The sequence below is a fragment of the Streptopelia decaocto genome (assembly GCF_964273445.1).
Source record: "Streptopelia decaocto genome assembly, chromosome: 20".
NCBI lineage: Eukaryota > Metazoa > Chordata > Aves > Columbiformes > Columbidae > Streptopelia > Streptopelia decaocto.
The window spans coordinates 263,888-284,998 of NC_138675.1; the positions used below are offsets into that span (position 1 = coordinate 263,888).

The following is a 21,111-nucleotide window of genomic DNA, read 5'->3' on the forward strand; positions in this document are numbered from 1 at the left end:
GCTTTCCAGCAGCCCATGAACCAACCCCACAGGTGCCCAGTGCTGTGACATCGCATCTCGGTTCCATGGGCACTCTGCTGTCGGCTGCGCAGCAGGGATCGGGATGACTCCCTCTCAATGGTGGTTATGGATGTACTAACCTGCCTTTTCACCGATTTCATTGTCCCAAACAGTTACGCTTCCATGCAGCCTTGAGCGGTTCTTCCCAACCATCCCGTCATGCCCGGCAGCCATCCTCACCCCTCAGAAATGGTGTTCTCCAGTTGGTTCCTGCAGTAGCTGAAGTTTATCTCCCTGTCCATGGCCATCCCTTTGCAGGCTCTGGTCCCGCTCTGCCCCTGTACAGCACAGCCGCTCTTCCATGTGGGCACAAATGGCGCAAAGGCGGAACCTGGGTAGAATCCAGGAAGACTCTAAAGCCCTGGGGGTGTCAGTGAATTCAAGTGGTGCCCAAGTCATCTTCTCCTCCCTTCTTCCATTGTTATGGTTTAAGGAAAGGCAGCAATAAACACACACACAATTATGTATATCACTAGTTCATGAGTGCAAGTCTCTCTATCACAGCAGTCTCTCTCTAGGCAGGAGAGGTGATGTGCAATCTGATGCAGTTCGTGTCCAGAAACTCTAAGTCAGAGATGTCAGTCTCAGGCAAGTTACTGGATACCACTTGTGTGTGTGTATATACATTTGGAGACAGGCAGAAAGCAGTAGTGATTTGGGTATGACTCAAATGGTATGGAATAAGGGGTAGAATGTACTGGTTTTGTTAAAACCAGGACTGGTTCTCTTTTAGTGATTTTTCTTTCAGCTCAGTTCTTCTCAGTGTCTGTACTTTTCTGAGTTTTAGCTGCATATTTTTCCTCGGATGCTGCACTCGGTGCTGATAAGAGACCAACGGAATGCTGAAGAAGCTCATGTTTAGATTTATTACTATGGTAGCCAAGAAAGACTGGTAAGTTTTCCCACGTTCTGTTGTGAGAGGGGCGTGTTCGAGGAGGGGTGGATGGAACGGGTTACTAGAACTGACCAACGGAAGGATTCCACCCCATAATTGTCATACCCCCTATATAAGAGGGTGATCATGAGGGTCACTCTCTCTTTGCCCATGGCCGGCATCTGGAGAGAACCCTGTCTGTCTGTCTGTCTGTGATCCACAGCCCTCAGGCCCTGCATCCTGCAGCCAGGTTCCGGTTTGCTGTGCAGTCCCGCCCGTGACTTCCGGGGCCTGAGCTGCAGCTGCTGGAGCCGCCAGCCCCGCACCCCCAGCTCTGCTGCTGAGTGACGCCAACTGCACATCCAGCACTTGAGATCTGAGGCGTGGAATGATGTTACAACCCTTGAGGTTACAAGGAAAGTATGTATTCATTTACGACGTCGGACACATGGGGAATCATTTCACCAAATACGTGTGTGAAATTACAGTACCTGTGAGCTTGGTTCAATGCAGTGAAGTGTTACATATTCATGAAAGTTTTAGGAATGCCTATACATATTCATAACCTGTCCCCGAGAAGGCGGTTCTTATTACAATGAGTTCAGGAGACCTTTTCCATAGTCTCCACCTCCGGCTCCTCCTGGTTGCAGCTGCGCAGTGACCGTGAACCCGGGTCCTCTTCTCTGTGCACGGTCACCTTTGGTCCGGTGTGATGAGTTGGTTGGGTCTCCGACTGCTGAGTTGGTTAAAACTGGCGTATCTCCTGTCCTGTGCCCAGGTTTCTGTTATCCAGTTCACCCAAGGATGCACCAAGGATTATTATCTTTGCGAGCGTCAGTGAAGTCCGGTTTCTCGTACAATAAGTTACACAGAGCTAAGCAAGGCCAGGCAACAGTGATGTGGGTTAAAGGCTTAGTTCTTTAAGTGTAAGTGTTAATTGTTAATTCTTAAAGTGTTAATTAGTTAATTGCCAATTCCCTGTATCAGATCGGTTTTGTATATTTTGTATATATTCTCTATTTATTAGTAGCATTAATAAAACCCTTTAAAACTCTCCAACTTAAAGGCTAAGTCTCTCTTCCTTTCCCCTTATCTTTCCAATCATCCTTCCAATCTAAAGGAAGGGGTCGCGGGAAATGAGGGGATAACAGGGAGCGTCTGCCACGGTTTATTGCCGCCTTGCCTTAAACCTTGACAGATTTAATTGGTGGCCTGTACGGGGAAGCAAGACCATATGGGGAGAAATGAGACCGTACAGAGAGAGAGAGTGTACGGGGATGAGATAAGAGAAACCGTGACAGGTTTTATTGGTGCCGTTACTCGGATCTGCATGAGAAATCATGACAGATTTTATTGCGCCGGAGCAGGGACAGGGTTTTGACTGAGATGGGCTGTGAGCAGCAGCTGACAATTACTGTAAACAGCTTACCAGGTAGCGTAAGTGAGGGAGCAATGGGCTTTGATGTGCGTGGCCTGTGTTTGAATCCTCTGGTGGGAGGAAGCTTTGCGGAACCATAGATCTGTGTGCTTTATGGGTCATGAAGCAGACTGTGTTTTGAGTTTGTTTTTAATTTTAAAGGATGTTGTTGCAAATCTATTTGGATTTAATAATGCCTTGTTGGGGGTTAATTCTTCCTGTTTATGTTCCTGTGCAGAACATTACTTTTGGAAGTAGAGATGAACTTGTTCTAATAGCTGTGGCCCTGGGTTGTGTGTCACTGATTTATGTGATTTTAGTTAAGTCCATGATGTATCTCTACCCATTGTTACCATACTTTGGGAGTATGCATTTTTGAAATTTTCTGGTAGAAGCAGAAGAAATTAAAGAGACCTATGCCTTTTGTTTTCTCAGTTTCAGGAGTGAGATTTTAGGAAAGCTATTGAACTATTTTCTGCCTGTGCCATTAGAGCAAATTACAGATGCTTTGGGGAGTGTTGAATATCCCTGGACCTTTGAGTGAAGCTTGTTGGTGTTATTGGGTCTCTGGAATGTGTGTCAGTCTTTGCTGCTGATAAAACTGTTTAGGAGGACGGTAGCGATTCTAACTCCTGCAGCAGGAGTTGCCACTTTTAAAGCTACAACGTCCGTGACAGCTGCTGCACCCCCCTCGACAGACTCTGCAGCAGCTCCGGTTCCTGACTTGGATACAGCAGCCACTACAAGTGCAACGTCAGTTTCTGCATCCACTCAAACCCCCACAACATGTAACGTGGCCATTCAGACTTCCGCAGTATTAGTTGCCCCAACAACAAGGAAGCAAAAGAAAGCACAATTGGAATCCATTGTAAAGGAAGATGAGGAAGACGAAGCAGAGGGTCCTTCTACCACAGAGCAGGGAGAGGTTGTTTCTGGAATAGAGCAAGGTGATGAAGAAGAATCAGAGGAGGAAGAAGAGGGCCCTTCTACAGCTCCTCCCATAGCCCTTTCTAAACTCCTTCCACTGCGATCCCAGGCTACTACAGCAAAGCAACCAGCGCGTCGTTCTAAAACAAAGCGACCAGCAAAGGACAAGCTAACAGAATGCTCCTTATCTCTGAAGGAGCTGAGGACTCTGAAACAAGACTTTAGACTTTGTGAAGGTGAGCCAATGGTCACTTGGCTCATTTGGTGCTGGGACAATGAGGCTAATAGTTTGGACTTAGATGGCAGTGAAGCCAGTCAGTTGGGATCCCTGGCCAGAGATGATGGCATTGATAAGGCAATTGCAAAGAAGAAACTAAATCAAAGCCTCTGGAGAAGAATTTTGTCAGCAGTAAAAATCAGGTACCTTTTAAAAGATGATATCATATGCCGCCCAACCAAATGGACTACTATGCAGAGAGGTATTAGGTATCTGAGAGAACTGGCTGTGCGAGAGATAATTTACAGTGACCCACAGACAATTACAGGTCCTGATGAAGTGCCGTGTACCCAAGGTATAGTGCGGAAGTTTGTGCAGAGCACACCACCGTCTTATGCCCACACTTTAGGATTGCTCACCCTTTGAGAAGACGATCTGTCAACTGTGGGTGAAGTAGCAGACATGTTGCAGCAGTATGAAGACATTCTTTCTTCTCCCCTACAAGCCTGTGTCACAGCTGTGGACAAACTGTGTGACAAACTGTCCAAGAGGGAGGACAGATCCTACTCATCACATACACGGGCCCAAGCCACAGCTATTGGGAAGAGATGTCCTTCTGTAGCATCAGCCCAAGAGAAATGCGAGAAATGTCATGAGTTGAATTATGTTTTTTTTCTGCGTGACCAGAGAGAAGATACGAGTAATTGGCATGGCAAGCCCACTGCTGACCTAGAAGCAAGAGTACGTGAGTTGAAAAAGAAAGCTCCCAAGAGAAAAGCTGCTCCAGTTTCCAGTGGGAGGCTTTCCAGACAGAGTAGGAGGGATTCTCGTGTCTCCCTACCAGCAACTGTGCAAAGTACCAATGAGTGGGGCCCTGCCTCCAGCCAGGTGGAGGAGAGGGACAATGACAACACAGTTTATTGGACCGTGTGGATTCGGTGTCCTGTTATGTTAGAACCACATGAGTATAAAGCCCTGGTAGACACTGGTGCTCAGTGTACAATGATGCCATTGAATCATAAGGGGTCAGTATCTGTCAGTATTGAAGGAGTGACTGGGGGATCGAAGGAATTGACTGTATTAGAGGCTGAAGTGAGCCTAACAGGAAAGGAGTGGGAAAGGCACCCTCTTTTGACTGGTCCAGATGCTCCGTGCATCCTTGGTATAGACTACCTTAGGAGTGGGTATTTTAAAGAACCAAAAGGTTATCGATGGGCCTTTGGTATAGCAGCTGTAGAGACTGAGACCATTAAACAGCTGTCTAATTTGCCTGGTCTTTCTGATGACCCTTCTGTTGTAGGACTGCTTAAGGTCGAAGAGCAACAGGTGCCGATTGCTACCACGACAGTGCACAGACAACAATATCGCACCAACCGAGATTCCCTGATCCCCATTCATAAACTGATCAAACAACTAGAGAGTCAAGGAGTGATCAGTAAGACTCGCTCATTTTTCAATAGTCCTGGATGGCTTTTTCCAAAGCCTAATGGAGAATGGAGACTGACTGTAGGCTATCGTGGCTTAAATGAAGTTACGCCACCATTAAATGCTGCTGTGCCGGACATGTTAGAACTGCAATATGAACTGGAGTCAAAGACAGCCAAGTGGTATGCCACAGCTGACATTGCTAATGCATTTTTCTTTATTCCTTTAGCAGCAGAATGCAGGCCACAGTTTGCCTTTATTGGAGGGGTATCCAATACACCTGGAATCGACTGCGCCGGGGTGGAAACACAGCCCTACTATCTGCCATGGACTGATCCAGACTGCACTGGAACAAGGTAAAGCTCCAGAGCACCTGCAATTGTGGCAGGACAGTGCTGCTCGACTAGAGAACCTGACTGTAGAAGTACAGCATGTGGATGCCCATGTGCCTAAAAGTCGAGCCACTGAGGAACATCAAAACAACCAGCAAGCGGATCAAGCTGCTAAGATTAAAGTAGATGAGGTGGATTTGGACTGGCAACATAAAGGTGAATTTTTTCTAGTTCGGTGGGCCCATGATGCTTCAGAGCATCAAGGACGGGATGCAACATATAAATGGGCTTGGGACCAAGGGGTGGACTTAACCATGGACATTATTTCACATGTTATCTATGATTGTGAAACATGTGCTGCAATCAAACAGGCCAAAAGATTAAAGCCTGTGTGGTATGGGGGGCGGTGTTTGGAATATAAATATGGGGAGGCTTGGCAGATTGATTATATTATACTCCCTAGAACACGCCAAGGCAAGCGCTATGTGCTTACAATGGTGGAAGCAACCACGGGATGGCTAGAAACATAGCCTGTGTCTCATGCCACTGCCCGGAACACTATTCTGGGCCTTGAAAAGCAAGTCCTGTGGCGACATGGTAGTCCAGAAAGAACCGAGTCAGACAATGGGACTCATTTTAAAAATAGTCTCATAACCAACTGGGCCAAAGAACATGGTATTGAATGGATATATCATATCCCCTATCGTGCGCCAGCCTCTGGGAAGATTGAGCGATATAAGGGTTTGTTAAAAAGACACTTATGGTACACCGCTACTACCGCGCCCATGGTGGCTGCTCCGAAGATTTTTACCGCGAGCAGGTGCTGCAAACCCTCCGTTCCGACCGGGGTCCCCCGCCGGCTCTCCCCGGCCTGGGGGCGCCTTGAGGCGGCCGCGCCAGCTACGCGAGGCCGAGGCTTCAGGGGGGTGCGAAGGCCGCGGGCTGTGGGGATCGCTTAGCGCGGCGGAACGAGCTGCTTTCCAGCGGTTGATCCGCACGGGGGAGGCGGCAAAACTGATTCTGGCGTGGAGACCGTGGTGGTGGCGCCGAAATAAAGGTAAAAACGAGGATAAATATGAACATTGGGATCTCCATTGGGAGATGCTGGGACCGTCCTGGCTGTGGCGGAGCTGCTGGAGGGGCCTGGGGACAATAGCGATAATTACACACAAAAGAACACCGCTAATTACAACAATAATTACGTAATCATGGCTCTGGCACACCTGGAGCAGTTGTTGAGCCAGGGACGACTTAATTTGGATGCAACGAGCGGCAAATGTTTGTTAACGGGCAGAGGAAGTGCCGCTTCCTAATGAGCTGGAGCCAGGAGGCACCAATGGGGACCATGGTGGAGCTGGCGAGGGAGACGAGGGAGGTTGTTAATGAGCTAATTAGCGCTAATGAGGGGATGGGGCAGGGGGAGATCTTTAGTGCTAATGAAGGGAAGGGGAGGCGACTAATTGAGGAGCTTGATTGAGGTTAATGAGGTCATCAAGGAAACCATTTAATGAACATCCAGAGAAGCTGCTCATTAAGGAACCAGCTAATTAACATCCAGAGAAGCAGCTCGTTAAGGAACCTGCTAATGAACATCCAGAGGATCAGTATCCAGAGAAGCAGCTCATTAAGGAATCTGACTAACAAACATACAGAGAAAAGCTGCTTATTAAGGGCTGAGCTATGAGTGGGGGAGTCTGGTCATTAACGACTCCGCCGAACTGGGGGTGGCTTGTTAAGGGCCAACATTTAGTTAACGTAATAATGAATAAACATAATTGCTATAGAGCGGGAGCTGCTAATTGGTGGGGGGGCTAATTAACCCATTGACCCCCAGAGGGGACCCAGGCGTCTGGGGCATGGTCCAAGGACGCCACGCCCACTGCCCGCTGATGGGGTGAGTGGTTCTGTGTGTGTGGCTCTGCCTCCCTGCGGCTCCGCCCCCTCCTGCTGATTGGCTGAGCAGTTTTGCGTGTGGCTCTGCCTTCTCCCCGCGGCTCCGCCCCTTCCTGCTGATTGTCTGAGCGGTTCTGTGTGTGGGTCTGCCCCTCCCGCTGATTGGCTGAGAGCTTCCATGTGTGGCTCTGCCTCCCCGCGGCTCCGCCCCCTTCCGAGCGGCTCCGCCCCCTCGCATTAATTGGCTGAGCTGTTCTGCATGAGGCTCCGCCCCCTCCCGGCTCTTAAAGCGACAGTGACCCCGAGATTGGGGGAGGCACCAATAATTTATTTGATTATTTGGGGGGTCCCAGTGACATTGGGGGGGGACATGGGGGTTGTCCAGGAGTACGGGGGGATCCCAGGAGTTTGGGAAGGACCCAGGAGTTCAGGAGGGACCCAGGAGTTTGGGGGGACCCAGGCGTTCAGGAGGGACCCAGGAGTTCAGGAAAGGAACCCAGGAGTTCAAGAAAAAGGGGACCCAGGAGTTTGGGAAAGGGACCTAGGAGTTTGGGAGGGACCCAGGAGTTCAGGAAGGGAACCCAGGAGTTCAAGAAAAAGGGGACCCCGGAGTTTGGGATAGGGACCTCGGAGTTTGGGAGGGACCCAGGAGTTCGGGGGTTATGGGGCACATTCTAACAATATGAGGTGTGTTTAAATACAGTAAGGTATTACATATTCATAATAACCCCAGGAACGCCTGGGGCTCCTTCAGCTTCATCACAGTGAACTCTTTCCCTTTGGCTCATCATGTTGAATTGACTGGAACCCAAGCTGCCAAGTTGATTGAAACCAGACTGGCTCCCCCCTTTTGCTGTAAATCTTCGTTATCTCGTCTTCTCAAATTTACAGTTGGTGCCTCAAGTTTACATCTAGGTGCTGTAAAACTTCTTATCTTGGCATTCGATGAGGTTCTGTTTTTACTTAACATAATTGGTTACATAAAGCTCTAAACTAGGCACCCTTAAAGTGTTAGTTAGTTCCCTCCATCACAAAGCCTGTGTGGTATGGAGGGCGATGACTAAAGTGTAAATACGGAGAGGCCTGGCAAATTGACTATATCACACTGACACAAACCCACCACGGCAAGAGCTCTGTGGAAGCCACCACCAGATGACTGGAAACATGCACTGTGCCCCACGGCACTGCCCGCAACCCTGTCCTGGGCCTTGAAAAGCAAGTCCTGTGGCGACATGGGACACCATGGGGAGTAATTTAGGGTTCTGCTCACTGCAGAACAGCGTTTAGATTTCTTAAAGACAAGTGCAACTTCAAGAATTCAGTGGCAGGTTCACTCTGTTATTTACTGCATGGGGGAAATATGGTGAGCCGAATGCTGCTGGCCTTCTCTCCCGGTGCCTGTACCAGTTCACGAAGCAAACTCCCTGATAACCGTTCGCTCTGGAGTCTGTGTCCTGGAGCTCCGAGGACAAACTCTCAGGTGAGGTCATATCCGTCACAGTTCACACTGTCGGGATTCTTCTCTCCCTGATAACTGTTCACTCCAGAGTCTGTATTTTCAAGCTTTGAAGACAAACTTTCAGGGGAGGCCTGTATCCATTTGCAAAAGCAAACTTTCAGGCATTCCCTTTCTGATAACCATTTGCTGTAGAGTCCGTGTTTAAAGCTCCAGTGGCAAACTTCTCTGATTCCACGTGGGCTTTGTTGTGTTCAGCTGTAGACATCGGTTATTGTCCATAACCTTGCAGGTGCTGTTTTTCTTGAACACAAATTCCTTTCTTCTCAGCGACGTGCAATATAGGACTTATCTTCTAAGTGTTCACTGTAGTTTGTAGTTGCTTTTGGTAGATATGAGCAGCACTTTACAGCTTAATTTTAGCAAATACAGTTTCCCAAGTAACATGAAGCAAAGAGTATATTAAAAATCATACAACCTTATGTCCGTAAAGATTTGATTATATTTAGTGTGCCTCTACTTAAGATAAATGATTACTATTAAACTTAAATTGGTCTCATCCACTGACCTGTGAGTAGTAAAACCATTGCCATACAGCTCACTTATTTAGCAGGGAGAGCTCACAGTGGGCTCATCCAGGCTGTCGTATTTATAGAATGAAGTGATTGACTTGTAGTCAAATTGCACACAGTAGGAAAAGTGTGTCTGAGACTTGTGCACTCACAAGTTACCGGCATTCAGTTGCTCTTCTGCTTCGCTGTGGGTCTCCTGGCAGGAGTTCTTGGCCTGGTTACGGCTCAGGCCCTTCCCTCCTCTGGAGCCTGGACCCAACTGCTGCGGGTTTGGCTGGGGGCGACTGGGGGATCGAGTGCATCTGCCACCCCTGGCAGCCCAGAGAGAACTGAGCCAGACAACGGGACTCCTTTCCGCAACATCCTCATAGATGGATGCTCCTGGAGCAAGGAGCGAGGCATTGAGTAGGTCTGTGACGTCCCCACCATGCACCAGCTGCTGGGAAAATGGAGCGGTGCAGCAGACTGTCATAGACTGTGCTCAGAACAATGGGTGCTGGAACTTTTAGAAAAGGATTGAAATTTGAAACAGACAGGTGCCCAGGGCTGAGCTGGCCTGTGCCTCCCAAGGGCACACCCTGGCCTCCCTCCCCAGGCGCAGGGTCACAGTGGGGCCCTTTGTGACCTCACTTGGTGACACCCACTGCCCTGCACGTGCTCAGCGCAGCTGCGGGCCCAGCCCACACTGTCCGACAGGACGGTGACGAGACAGGGTGTGAGCACGGAGCTGGCGAGAGCCCCCGAGCGTAGCCCACGTCTTTCAGAGAATCGGAGAATCTTTTTGGTTGGAAGAGACACTTAAGATCATCGAGTCCAACCACAACCTAACTCTAGCTGCCCCCGGCAGACTGTCTGCTGCCCCTGGCAGACTTGGAGCAAGGAGCTCCTGAGCGCAGCTCACGTCTTTCCCCAACGAGGAGCACACGAGCGCAGCCCAAACCTTTCATCGCTGCCTCTGGCAGAGCTGCAGCACCAAGGCGTTTTGCCGAAGCATCCGCCTTCCCTATCCTCAGACGTAGCCTTTGTCTGCAAAATGGCGGAGAGACCCCCCAGCCGACCTAGGCTGGCCTGGCAGGAGGAGGTTGGGGCTCCCCAGGAGGTCAGATCTCCACTGGACCCCAACCAGGTTGATGTGGTCCAGCCACTGAAGATCGGTGAGTGAGGGGCCCTGATTGTCTGGCCAGAGTGGGGCCCAGCTATCCCTTTCTGCTCCACGCCGGGATCACGTTTCCCCTCACGCTGGCAGGGTGTTCCCATGGGTGGTGATTGTGCTCCCTGAAGTCCAGGGCTGCTCTGAGCTGGGAGCTGGCGCCAGCACAGCTTCTGCGGGCAGAGGGGACCCAGCTCCTGCTCCAGGGCACTGGCAGCCAGAGGCAGCTGGGCGGGCAGGAGGCAGCCGTGCTGCGGGACGGGGACCTTTCCTGCCCGTCTGAAGCGAGTTCCTCACCCGCTGCACCGGCCGCTTTCCCCGTCCTGCCTGGCTCCAGCATCTCAGCCCGTCTGCCCGGCACCCTGCAGCCCTGACACGCATGGGAAGACCGTGCCAGGGCAGCGGGCACTGGGATGGACATGGGGCAGATCTCCTTCCTCTGCTCTGTCCTGCCTGCAAACCCTCTCTGCAGCCCTCCCTGCTCTCCTCCTTTATTAGATGCTGCCTGGTTACCTGTCTACCAATTCGAAAGGACACGCGTGGACTCCATCGTGTCCTTTGTCAGCAGCCCAGAAAAGGTAACCATGGCCGTTTGGAAGGCGGCTGAGCCCGTGTCTGCTGCCAGGGGCTCTGCTGCGGGGACTGGAGGGTGCTGGCTGGGCAGAGCTGCTGCTCCCAGGGCGCTAATTGGCACTGCACCCCCATGCTGTGGTGCCGCTGGCCGTGTGTCCCCATCTCACACTCCCTGTTTGTCTCTCTGTCCCCTGGCTGCCAGGAGGAGAGCCAGAAGATTCCATTTCTTCAGAACATTTGTGACCTGTGCTACAACAGCAAGCGCCGCGGCCCTCCACAGGGCCTAGATCTCTTCTGCCAGAGATACGGCCTGGCAGAGAATATCAAGGTGAGGGGATACGTGGCGTCTCTGGGGAAGGGGGCGATGCCCCCGGCACCCTGTGAGGACAGCGCTGGGCAGGGCCAGGGGCTGGTGGCGCTGGGTGCTGGCAGCTGCCAGGTCCCATCCCGGCTGTGCTCTGCAGGTGCTGCTGGAAGAAGAGCCCAGGAACAAACTGCGCACGGCGGTGCGGTGGAACGCCATGCTTGCCATCGCCGAACTGAGGTACCTGCCCATCCCTCCCGGGGACCCCTGCACGAGATCTCGAGGCACTGCTCCAAATACCAAAGTGTGACTGGCTCCTCTCTCTTTACAGCGCAGTGGAAAGGGCGCTGGAGGGCAAGGAGGCAAGCCTCCTCCAAGCCTGCTTTTCTAGTGTCTTCTTGCTTCCTCCAGAAGAGAAATTGCAGGATATGGGCCGTTATCTCTTCTTAAAAGTAAGTGCTTGGTGAACTACAGGACCCAACAGTCCCTCTGGCGGCTCCCTGTTCACCCCGTGCTGATATATAACCAGAAAGACAAGGCAGGGTTGGTCTCAGCTCTGCTTTCACACCCTCATGCCTTCATCTGCTGACAGTTGGCCTGGCCACATCCAGCACCAATTGCTGCTCCGCCCGTAGCAGATTATTTGCCCCTGAGTCTCTCCCAGGCACAGCAAATCAGCACAGGAGTTGCCTCTTGGCACTGAGCGTTCCTATCAGTTCCCCGTGTGTGAAACAGATGGCAGGAAACACAGCCAAAACTCGTTGTCTTCTTGCAGACCATGGAAGCCATGGACAACATGCTGCAGGCATTGGTGCTCGGCTCTTCAGCCTCCAGAGTCAGTGAGCTGCTCCAGAATATCTTCCAGGTCTGGCGTGTGCAAAGAGTGGGCTTCACAAGGGCTGTTCCTCACCCTGGGGGACTGGGTGTCCACTCTGGAGTGGACAGTCCCACCCGGTGCCGTGCAGAGAGCGCTGCCGGGAGGGTGCCCACCTCCCCGGGGAACCAGGGGCTGCCCGCCAGGCTCTTCCGCAGCACAGTGGCCGCAGAGGGTGGCATCTGCCTTCCTGCCTGGCCACAGGGCGGGCCCAGGGCATTTGTTCCAAGCCTGCCAGGGGCCCGAGGGTCAGAACCCCACTACAGGCTTTGCTCGAGAACAGAGTCCAGCCCAGGAGTTGAGCGGTGCTGCTTCTGCTGGAGCGGTGGCTGCTCCCAGGGCTCACCAGCAGCTTCTCTCTTCCCAGATGCTCTTGACCTTCACCACCTCTGAGAGAGAATGTGTGCAGGAGAGGGCTGTGGGGAGGATTGAGAAGTTGAGCTCTGCGCTATTCAGACATCCCACACTGGCGGTAAGGAGCCAGGCACCTTCCAGCCAGCCCGTCTCCCCATCCCTGCACCCCAGAACAGCCTGCAGCTCTCCCCACGGGGGGCTGCTGCCCAGGCAGCTGCTTTGGGAGCTGTGGCTGGCATGGGCCTGCAAAGCCCTGACGGCCCACAGAGCCAGCCCTGGACACACGCTTGGGTTCAGGGCTTTGGCACCAGTGTCCCAGCAGCAGGCCAGTCCTCCTGGCCACCAGCAAGCCCTGGTTCACGGCAGGGCCAGCACCCTGTGCCCATGAGTCCAACCCTCCTCCCTCACTCCAGGGCCTCTGTTCTCCTCCTCCCCGTGCAGTCACTGCCGCCCCTGCTGCCAGCTTTGCTGCGGGCTCTGCCACCAGCACTGTCGGGGGTCTCTGCAGGGCTGCTGGCACTGCCTGGCTAAGCAGCAGCATCAGGGCACTGGGTGTGATTTGGCTTCACTTCCTTCTTTTCTTTCCTTCCTCCCATAGTCCTGTGCGAGATACCTCAGAACTTCTGAAAGGACAGACATCGTCCTTGTGTTCATCGAGGCGATGAGAGACACCAGCACCTTTGACAAGAAGCGGGCAACAGACTTGCTGGACTTGTTCATGGAATTCCCTGACTTCTGGCTGGCGGATGTAAGTGGCCAGTGGCTGGATTGCCCTGCCAGGCTTCAGCCCTGTCAGGCCTTGTTCCTTCCTCCATCCCTCCCCCCCAACCCCTGGTGTCTCAGGAATCTGAAGCCACATGACGGTGGCAGAGAGGGATGGGAAGGACAGCTGAGGAAGTGGCTGCACTCCAGTGGCAGCGCCATCCTCACCTGTGTCTCCTCCAGCTGCCAAAGATCATGAGATGCATCCACAAAAACCTGGACAGCATCAACACAGCACCAGCTCGGCAGAGAGTGGAGTCCCTGCTTCTCCTCATGGCTGACAGGAGACCTGGGAAGGTGCTCACAACGCTGCTGAGGATCGCTCCACCAGGAGACAGGTACTGGCCCCAAAAGCCATGAGGGCTTGTTCACTGTGGGGAGAGGGGCACAGAGCCAAGGAATCCTGCAGGCCACCCCCGAGGAGCAGGACCCTCCATCCCAGCACATTTGCCAGCGCTGGGGGTCAGCCAGGCCCGCAGCAGCCACAGCTGAGCAAGACAGCCCAGAGCCCCCCACTGCGCTCCTGCCAGCCCCACGGGAGCAGCAGCTCAGCCTCTGCTGCTGCCCAGGGCATCCCAAGCATCCTGCAGCGCTGAGCCCGGACACGCTGCTGTGGCCCAGGCTGCCCTGCTGACGGAGCGCTCTCTTGCAGGACTGCCCTGGACATGTGGGACGTGATGATCTCCACACCCAAGACTTTGAAGCAGCTCTTAAAAAACTTGCGCAAAAGACTCCTGGTCACAGACTCCAGGTTTCCCGAAGGCGTCATCAGTGGGTCAGAAAGACCTGACATGGTGAGCAGGGCAGCATCAAAAGGAGCCATGTTGGCAGCTGGGCTGGGGCATTGGGTGAGGCGGTGGCTTGGCCTTGGCTGGGGGTCAGGCAGTGGCTGAGAGCTCCAAATGCCCTCCCTGCCGTGCTGGGGCCTGATGGCTGCCTGGGGAGCTTTCCAGGCATGGAGGCTCTCCAAGACATCTGCCCGTGGGGGCCTCTGGGAAAAGGGGATGGCTGAGCAGGGCACAGGGATTCATTGCTTTTCAACCCTCCCTGCCCTGGCCCTGCTCTCCTGTATCTCCGTGGCTGTGCCTATGGCCACCACCTGCCAGGAGGCTGCCACAGAGATTCCTGTGCCACCACCTGCCACGGAGCTGGACAGGAGGCTGGTGCTCACTGACAGGCTTTTTTAACAGGGTGGTCTTTGATCCTTTCACAAAAATGAAACTGTGTTTCATACAGGCAAGAAAAATACAGTCCCTCCTGCCGCAAGTTGTGGGGTTGCTCGACTCCAGCAACACAGAAATGAAAAGGGAAGTCCTGACATTCTTCTGCAGCGTGATGGGACACCTGAAGAGGGAAGAGGCCAGACCCACTGTGGAGCAGCTGGAGGAAAAGCTCCTGCCCCTCTTTGACGATGTAAGGCTGATGACGGAGACTGAGCCCTGGGGATGGGCAGCCTGCAGTGACAGCTGCCCTTCAGCCCAGCCCCGTGGGCAGCACTGGGAGCAGGCTCTGCTCCCCTGGGCTCTCGTGGGATGGCTTCTGGGCTTTACAGCCCAGCACGGCTCCCTGCTGCACAACCTGACCCTGGAGCATCTCCCCTCACGTCAGCCCCGATACTGCCCCTGCTCACCATGGGCAGAGAGCTGCTGGGATTGAAGTCCGGCTTTCCTCCTTCCTCCCAGGAGTCCAGACAGCTGCGAGCGCTCTCCATCCGCCTCTTCAGAGAGCGGGTGCAGTCAGTGATGGGGCATGACAAGAAGAGGATTAAGAGCTACGTGCACCGTGCACTGCTCCCCCTCTTCTTTCGTTTGAGTGACCAGAGCAACAACGTGGCCAAGGTACAGATTTCCACGCTGAGCACTGAGGCAGAGAGGGGTGTGCTGACAGCACACAGGTGTCCTGGGCACCAGGGGACAGGGCTGCTGGCAACTGGCAGCCTCCTCCAGCCCATAGGAAGGATCCTTACAGACCCAGCACGAGTAGCAGTAGGGAAGCTGCCATGGCCATTTCCACCACCTGCCATGGCTGGTCTCACAGGGCTCAGCAGCAGCCTGTGGCCACCGAGGCCTGAACTGGCGCATCCCTATGGGCTCCTCAGCTGTCCCTGCAGGTGCTGGGTCTCGAGCTTTGAGCCTCAGTCCCTGTTTCCCAGGGCTGTGCCCAAGAGAGCCCCAGATGTTTGGGCCAGGGCATGTCGCTGCCCGCAAAGGGCAGGTGTTCCAGGAACAAAGCCAAGAATGGGGGGTTGCCAGGTGTCCTTATGCAGACCGTGGGTGCCATGTCCCATCTTCTGCTGTTCTGCAGGCTGCCAGGGAAGCCCTCCTTGGTGCAGCAGAGCTCCTGAAATGGAAGCAGCTCAAACACCTAGTGCAGACTCAGCAGACATGGAGGATTGGAGAGAGCTTGGTGAGAACAACGAAGGCCCAGGCTGACTGAGGGCTGCCCCACATGTCTGGGCTGTGGGCTCTGCAGATGTGCCTCGCCCGCCCTGCTGCAGCCCCAAGCTGCATCCTTGTTCCCTGTCCTCAAGAACAGAACCCCCAAGGGCTCTTCGCTCTGCCCCACGCCCGGCGGGAAGGAGGGCTCTCAGCACCCCTGGGACCACTCTGCCTGTGTCTGTCTCAGCCTCAGCCCAACAGGGCTACTGGCTGGGGGGCAGGAGTGGCCTGCGGGGAAAGGGAAACCTGGGTTACTGGGAGGAGGGACTGGTCCAGCCAGCTCGGGGTGGGGTGCAGACAGTGACATGCTCACAGCCTTGTGCTCTCTCCAGCTGGAGCAGAACAGGAGCAGGGCTCAAGAGCTCTTGAGTCAGAGCCTGCCATACCTGAGGGATGCTCAGGCCAGCTTGCGAGAGGCGGCCGTGAGGTTCATTGGTGAGTCAACGTCCCCAGGGTCCCTCTCTTGGCAGCCTGGCCCCAGTCCCCACCGCTGCCCTGGCACAAGGAGCAGCCCTGTGCCTGCCAGAGCCCCGGCTGCCCCGGGCAGGGCCTTGGCCTCCCCTCCCAGCCCTGCCCACACAGGTGGCCTCGGTGGCTGCCTTGCTCAGTCCCGCTATGTCGGCTCTGGGGTATCCCCTGGGGCCAGCTCTGATGAGGGGGAGGGAACAGGGGTCTGACGGAACTCTGTGCCCAGGGCTGGCTGCGCGGCCCCTGAGGGACCGAAGGGAGGAGGAGAAGCTGGCTGAGATCTGCAGTGGTGAGTAGGGAGCTTGGTCAGGAGGAGGGGATGCCTGGGTGTCTCTGCAGACGTGGGAGATCATCTGGGCTCTGCTTCTTTCTGTTGCAGCCCTTCGGCCCTTGGAGAAGGACAGTAAACCCTTCATCCGCTCCCTTGCTGCTCAGACCATTGCAATCCTGAGCAGTCCAAGGGAGCAGCCACGATGGCGATGGGCCCTGCAAGTCCTGTGCTGCTGGCGTCGCTGACCCAGGTGGAGGAGCAGCTCTGCTTGTGGAAAAATGGCTGGATTTTAATAAAGAGCCCTTCTTGAAGTTGGGTTGGATGTCTGCCTTTTTCCAAGGACCCCAGAACCTCTCTGATTGCTGTGGCACTTTAGAGAGCACAGCCCGGCATCATGGGCAAGGGTGACGTAGCAGACAGGAGCACTTGCAATGAGGCTGTCCAGGGCAGCTGAGATGAATCTCACTGGGCCAGTGGGGTTTGTTCCTGGAGTCACACACAGAAATGTCACGGTCTGTCAGGCATCCACATCTGAGCTGGCATCCTGGGCTCCTTCTGCACCCAGGGATGTTCAGAGACAGAGTCTGTCCCTTTTACACACAGAGGCAGGAGTCACAGTGTCCCTCTGGCCTCCTGTTGCCTCTCCCAAGGGATGGGAGGCACCTCAGCCCTGTGGTGTGTCACCCTGCTCTGCACTCATCAGAGATGTCCCACGCCATGAGGAATGGACATGGGGACATTGGTTAAAGGAACCACAACCCAGTGCTGAATTTAGGCAGTTTGCATGGGATGTTACTCCCAACTTATCAGACTTTCTTAGCTAACATAGTCATAAATCTAAACATGAGCTTCTTCAGCATTCCTTTGGTCTCTTATCAGCACCGAGTACAGCATCCTAGGAAAAATATACAGGCTAAAACTCAGAAAAGTACAGCCACCTAGAAGAACATAGATGAAAGAAAAATCACTAAAAGAGAACTGGCCTTGCTTTTCACAAAACTGGGACAGTTTCTAAGCTCTGCAGAAACTCAGAAAGTTGAAAGCTGTAGTAGGAACTTGCAGCACAGAGACATTGGCTCTGTCCCTTCCTGCTTTAGAAAGAACAGACTGCTTCACCACCCTCACCATGAAGAATTTTTTCCTAATATCCAATCTTAACCTCCCCTGGCGCAATGTGAGGCCATTTCCTCTTGTCTCTTGCTACTTGGGGAGAAGTTCTTTACCTGCCCAAGAATACAGCCATGCAGGCCAGGAGCTGCCAGCTTCTCCAGGAGATGCGGTGGGATAGGGTGTCAAAGGCTTTACTGAAGTCTAATTACACAACATCCACGGCCTTTCCCTCATCTACTAGGTGGGTCACGTTGTTGTAGGAGGACATCAGGTTGGTGAAGCGAGACCTGCCTTTCACAAACCCATGTTGAGTGGGCCTGATCACATGGTTTTCTTGTATGTGCTGTGTGATATCACTCAGGATGTTCTGCTCCATGACCTTCCCTGGCACCAAGACCAAACTGACAGGTCTGTAGTTCCCTGGATCCTCCTTCCAGCCCTTCTTGTGGATGGGCGTCACATTAGCCAACTCCCGGTGAACTGGGACCTCCCCAGTTAACCAGGATTGCTGATAGATAGTGCGAAGTGGCTTAGTGATCACCTTGGCCAGCTCCTTCAGCACCCTTGGGCGTATCCCATCTGGCCCCATAGACTCGTGGGTGTGCAAGTGGTGTAGCAGGTCACTAACCATTCCCCCTTGGATTATTGTGGCTTCATTCTGCACCCCGAGCCTGTCTCCTGTCTCAGGGGGCTGGGTACCTGGAGCACCACCACTCTGACTCCGAAAGACTGAGGCAAAGAAGGCATTTAGTACTTCAGCCTTGCCCTCGTCCTCTGTCGCTGTGTTTCCGCCCGTACCCCTCAGGGGATGGAGATTCCCTTTAGCCCTCCTTTTGTTGCTCATTTATTTATAGAAACATTTCTTGTTACCTTTCGCAGTGGTGCCCAGGCTCAGCTCTAGTTGGTCTTTGGCCTTTCTAATTTTCTCCCTGCCTAACTTTGCGGCATTCTTGTATTCCTCTTGAGCAGCCTGCCCCTCCTTGCAAAGTTTATAAATTCTCCCTTTATTCCCAAGTTCCAGCTGCAGTTCTCTATTCAGCCGGGCCGGAACTTCTTCCCTGCCGTCTCATCTTTAGACAGACGGGGACAGCGTGCTCCTGTGCCTCTAAGATTTCCTTCTGGAAGAGAGACCAGTTTTCCTGGGCTGCTTTGTCCTTCAGGACTGCTTCTCAAGGGACTCTGCCAAGCAGCCTCCTGAACAGGGTAAAGTCTGCCCTTCGGAAGTCCAAGGTGGAAGTTCTGCTGAGCACCCTACTAACTTCTCCAAGAACAGAAAACTCCATCATTTCATGGTCACTATGCCCAAGGCGACCTCCCCGTTGCCCACGAGCCCTTCTGTATTTCTTCTGATGGTATCCATGCAGGTCTTGGTCACGGAAGAGCTCACTTGTTGCTGGTGGCAGCTTTGCTGTTGGGGACACCGCTTTCCAGCAGCCCATGAACCAACCCACAGGTGCCCAGTGCCGTGAGCACTGCAAGTGGGAGCCCTCTGTGCACAGGGACCCCCTGTCCCCGGGACGGCCGTGCCAGCACCCCCAGCCACCTCCAGTCCCAGGAACCCAGAGCAAGCGGAAACCACAGCTCGGCCAATACCAGAAAAAGACAAAGAGCGCAGGTCTGAAAAAACATGAATAAATATCTTTACAGAAAAAAATAGAAAGATAAACCTATTTACAGAAAGAAACACGAACTACAACAAATGAAATACAATCAACATACTACTTGATACATACAACATAAATATACACTACACTATCAATAAATACACACTACAAATCAATACACTATGTAAATACACACAACAAACTACTAACTCCCTCTTCTGTCTCTCCCACCCCACCAAGCCCATCATCAACATATCATCTACCCATCCACTTCCATTTTCTCTAACATGTCACTCTCCAATTCCATTTCTTCCTCCGCATCCTCATCCACTTCCATGTCTTCATCCATCTGCACTTGATCCACCTCCAGGTATTCTTCAATGTTTTCATCCACCTGCATCTCCTCTGCCTGCTCAGCCCCCATGCAGCAACTGCCTCTCCAGCCCCCAGCACAGTGTGGTGTAACCTAAGGCAAAAGCCAAGCAGAAAAGTGCATTGGTCCTGCCCTGGGCAGCTCAGCAGAGCTGTGGGACGGGAGTCTCAGCACCCCTGACCCCTCTCGCTGCCCAGGGAGAGCTGTGGGGTGATGGGTCCCCTGGGCACTTCGCCAACAAGAGCTGCCTGGAGTTTGGGCAGCTCCTGGGCCACCAGCACCCACGGGCCACCACCTACATCCAGAGAATCCCGTGCTTTGTGCGCTTCGGCATCTTGTGGAGCAGCTCTGTGGGAGTGGAGGGGCAGGGGTGAGCAGCCATGTCCCTGTCCCTCAGGGCATCACAAGCACAGACTCCGGCCCCACACCTCCCTTGGTGCCCAGGAGCCCCTTACCTTGCGCAGGTGTTTTTTTGGCTCCGCGCTGCTCCACAGGCAGGGCTGGGCTGCCTTGGCTCCTGCCTGGAAAGGGGCAGAGGAGGCACGGGCTCAGGCTGCGGGCAGCACCAGCTGCTCCCACTGAGCATCCCTCCAGCACGAGCCCAGGGTGCCCTGGACTCGCACGGGGACGTGTCCCCCCAGGCAGGGATGCTTGATTTCAGCAGGGGACGAGCAGCCCAGAAGGGCTTCTCCCAGCCCGTGGCCTTGCAGGGGTGGGTGGAGCGGACAAGCTGAGCTCCTGGTCCCCAAGCTCCCCAGAGTGGGGTCCCCACCCCACGCCATCCCCGCGGTGCCTGCTCCAGCCTGCCCGGGCAGTGGAGGTGCCCAAAGCCATGCAGCGGGACTGTACCTCCAGCAACACAAGTCTCCTCTTCCTCCGGAGCTTCACAACAAAAGACGGGTGAGCCGAAAAAAGGGACTGAGGCATTGGGTGTGGTGATTGGTTGGGTTATGCGGTTGAGGCACTGGGAACGGGAGAGAAGGGCTGGACTGGGACCAGGGTAAGCGGGAAGAAAGTAAGAGGAGCAGACAAGGGCAGTGCTGAGAGCTGGAGAGGGTGGCTGTGTTGTGGTTGTTGCTGGGCACCGGCGCTGCAGATGGAACATGGGCTGTGACATCACACCTGGGTTACACGGGCACTCTGCTGTCGGCTGCATAGCAGGGATGGGGATGACCCCCTCTCAGTGGTGGTTATGGATGTACTAACCTGCCTTTTCACCGATTTCATCATCCCAAACAGTTACGCTTCCATTCTGCCTTGAGCGGTTCTTCCCAACCATCCCATCATGCCCGGCAGCCATCCTCACCCCTCAGAAATGGTGTTCTCCGGTTGGTTCCTGCAGTAGCTGAAGTTCACCTCCCTGTCCATGGCCATCCCTTTGCAGGCTCTGGTCCCGCTCTGCCCCTGTACAGCACAGCCGCTCTTCCACGTGGGCACGAATGGCAGCGCAAGGCGGAACCTGGGTAGAATCAAGGAAGACTCTAAAGTCCTGGGGGTGCCAGTGAATTAAAGTGGTGCCCAAGTCATCTTCTCCTCCCTTCTTCCATTGTTATGGTTTAAGTCAAGGCAGCAATAAACTGTGGCAGATGCTCTCTGTTATCCCCTTTACCTCCCGCCACCCCTTCCTTTAGATCGGAAAGATGATAAGATAGATAAG

General features: G+C 53.8%; 1 protein-coding gene and 1 long non-coding RNA gene across 2 annotated transcripts; both read left to right on the forward strand.

Annotated features, from left to right (window-relative positions):
* Positions 1–10,206: 10,206 nt before the first annotated feature.
* On the forward strand, positions 10,207–15,321 carry LOC309448362 (uncharacterized protein; the record flags this gene model as incomplete). Its single annotated transcript, XM_082069834.1, has 13 exons — positions 10,207–10,327; positions 10,822–10,901; positions 11,099–11,224; positions 11,361–11,440; positions 11,532–11,652; positions 11,976–12,065; positions 12,442–12,546; positions 13,027–13,176; positions 13,374–13,528; positions 13,843–13,984; positions 14,427–14,603; positions 14,873–15,028; positions 15,301–15,321. The coding sequence occupies 13 exons, from the start codon at positions 10,207–10,209 to the stop codon at positions 15,319–15,321; spliced, it is 1,524 nt and encodes a 507-aa protein (XP_081925960.1).
* Positions 15,322–15,506: 185 nt separating this feature from the next.
* LOC309448332 lies at positions 15,507–16,575 on the forward strand. Its single transcript, XR_014185787.1, has 4 exons — positions 15,507–15,596; positions 15,961–16,063; positions 16,323–16,385; positions 16,476–16,575. It is a non-coding gene; the product is annotated as an uncharacterized lncRNA (long non-coding RNA).
* Positions 16,576–21,111: the final 4,536 nt, after the last annotated feature.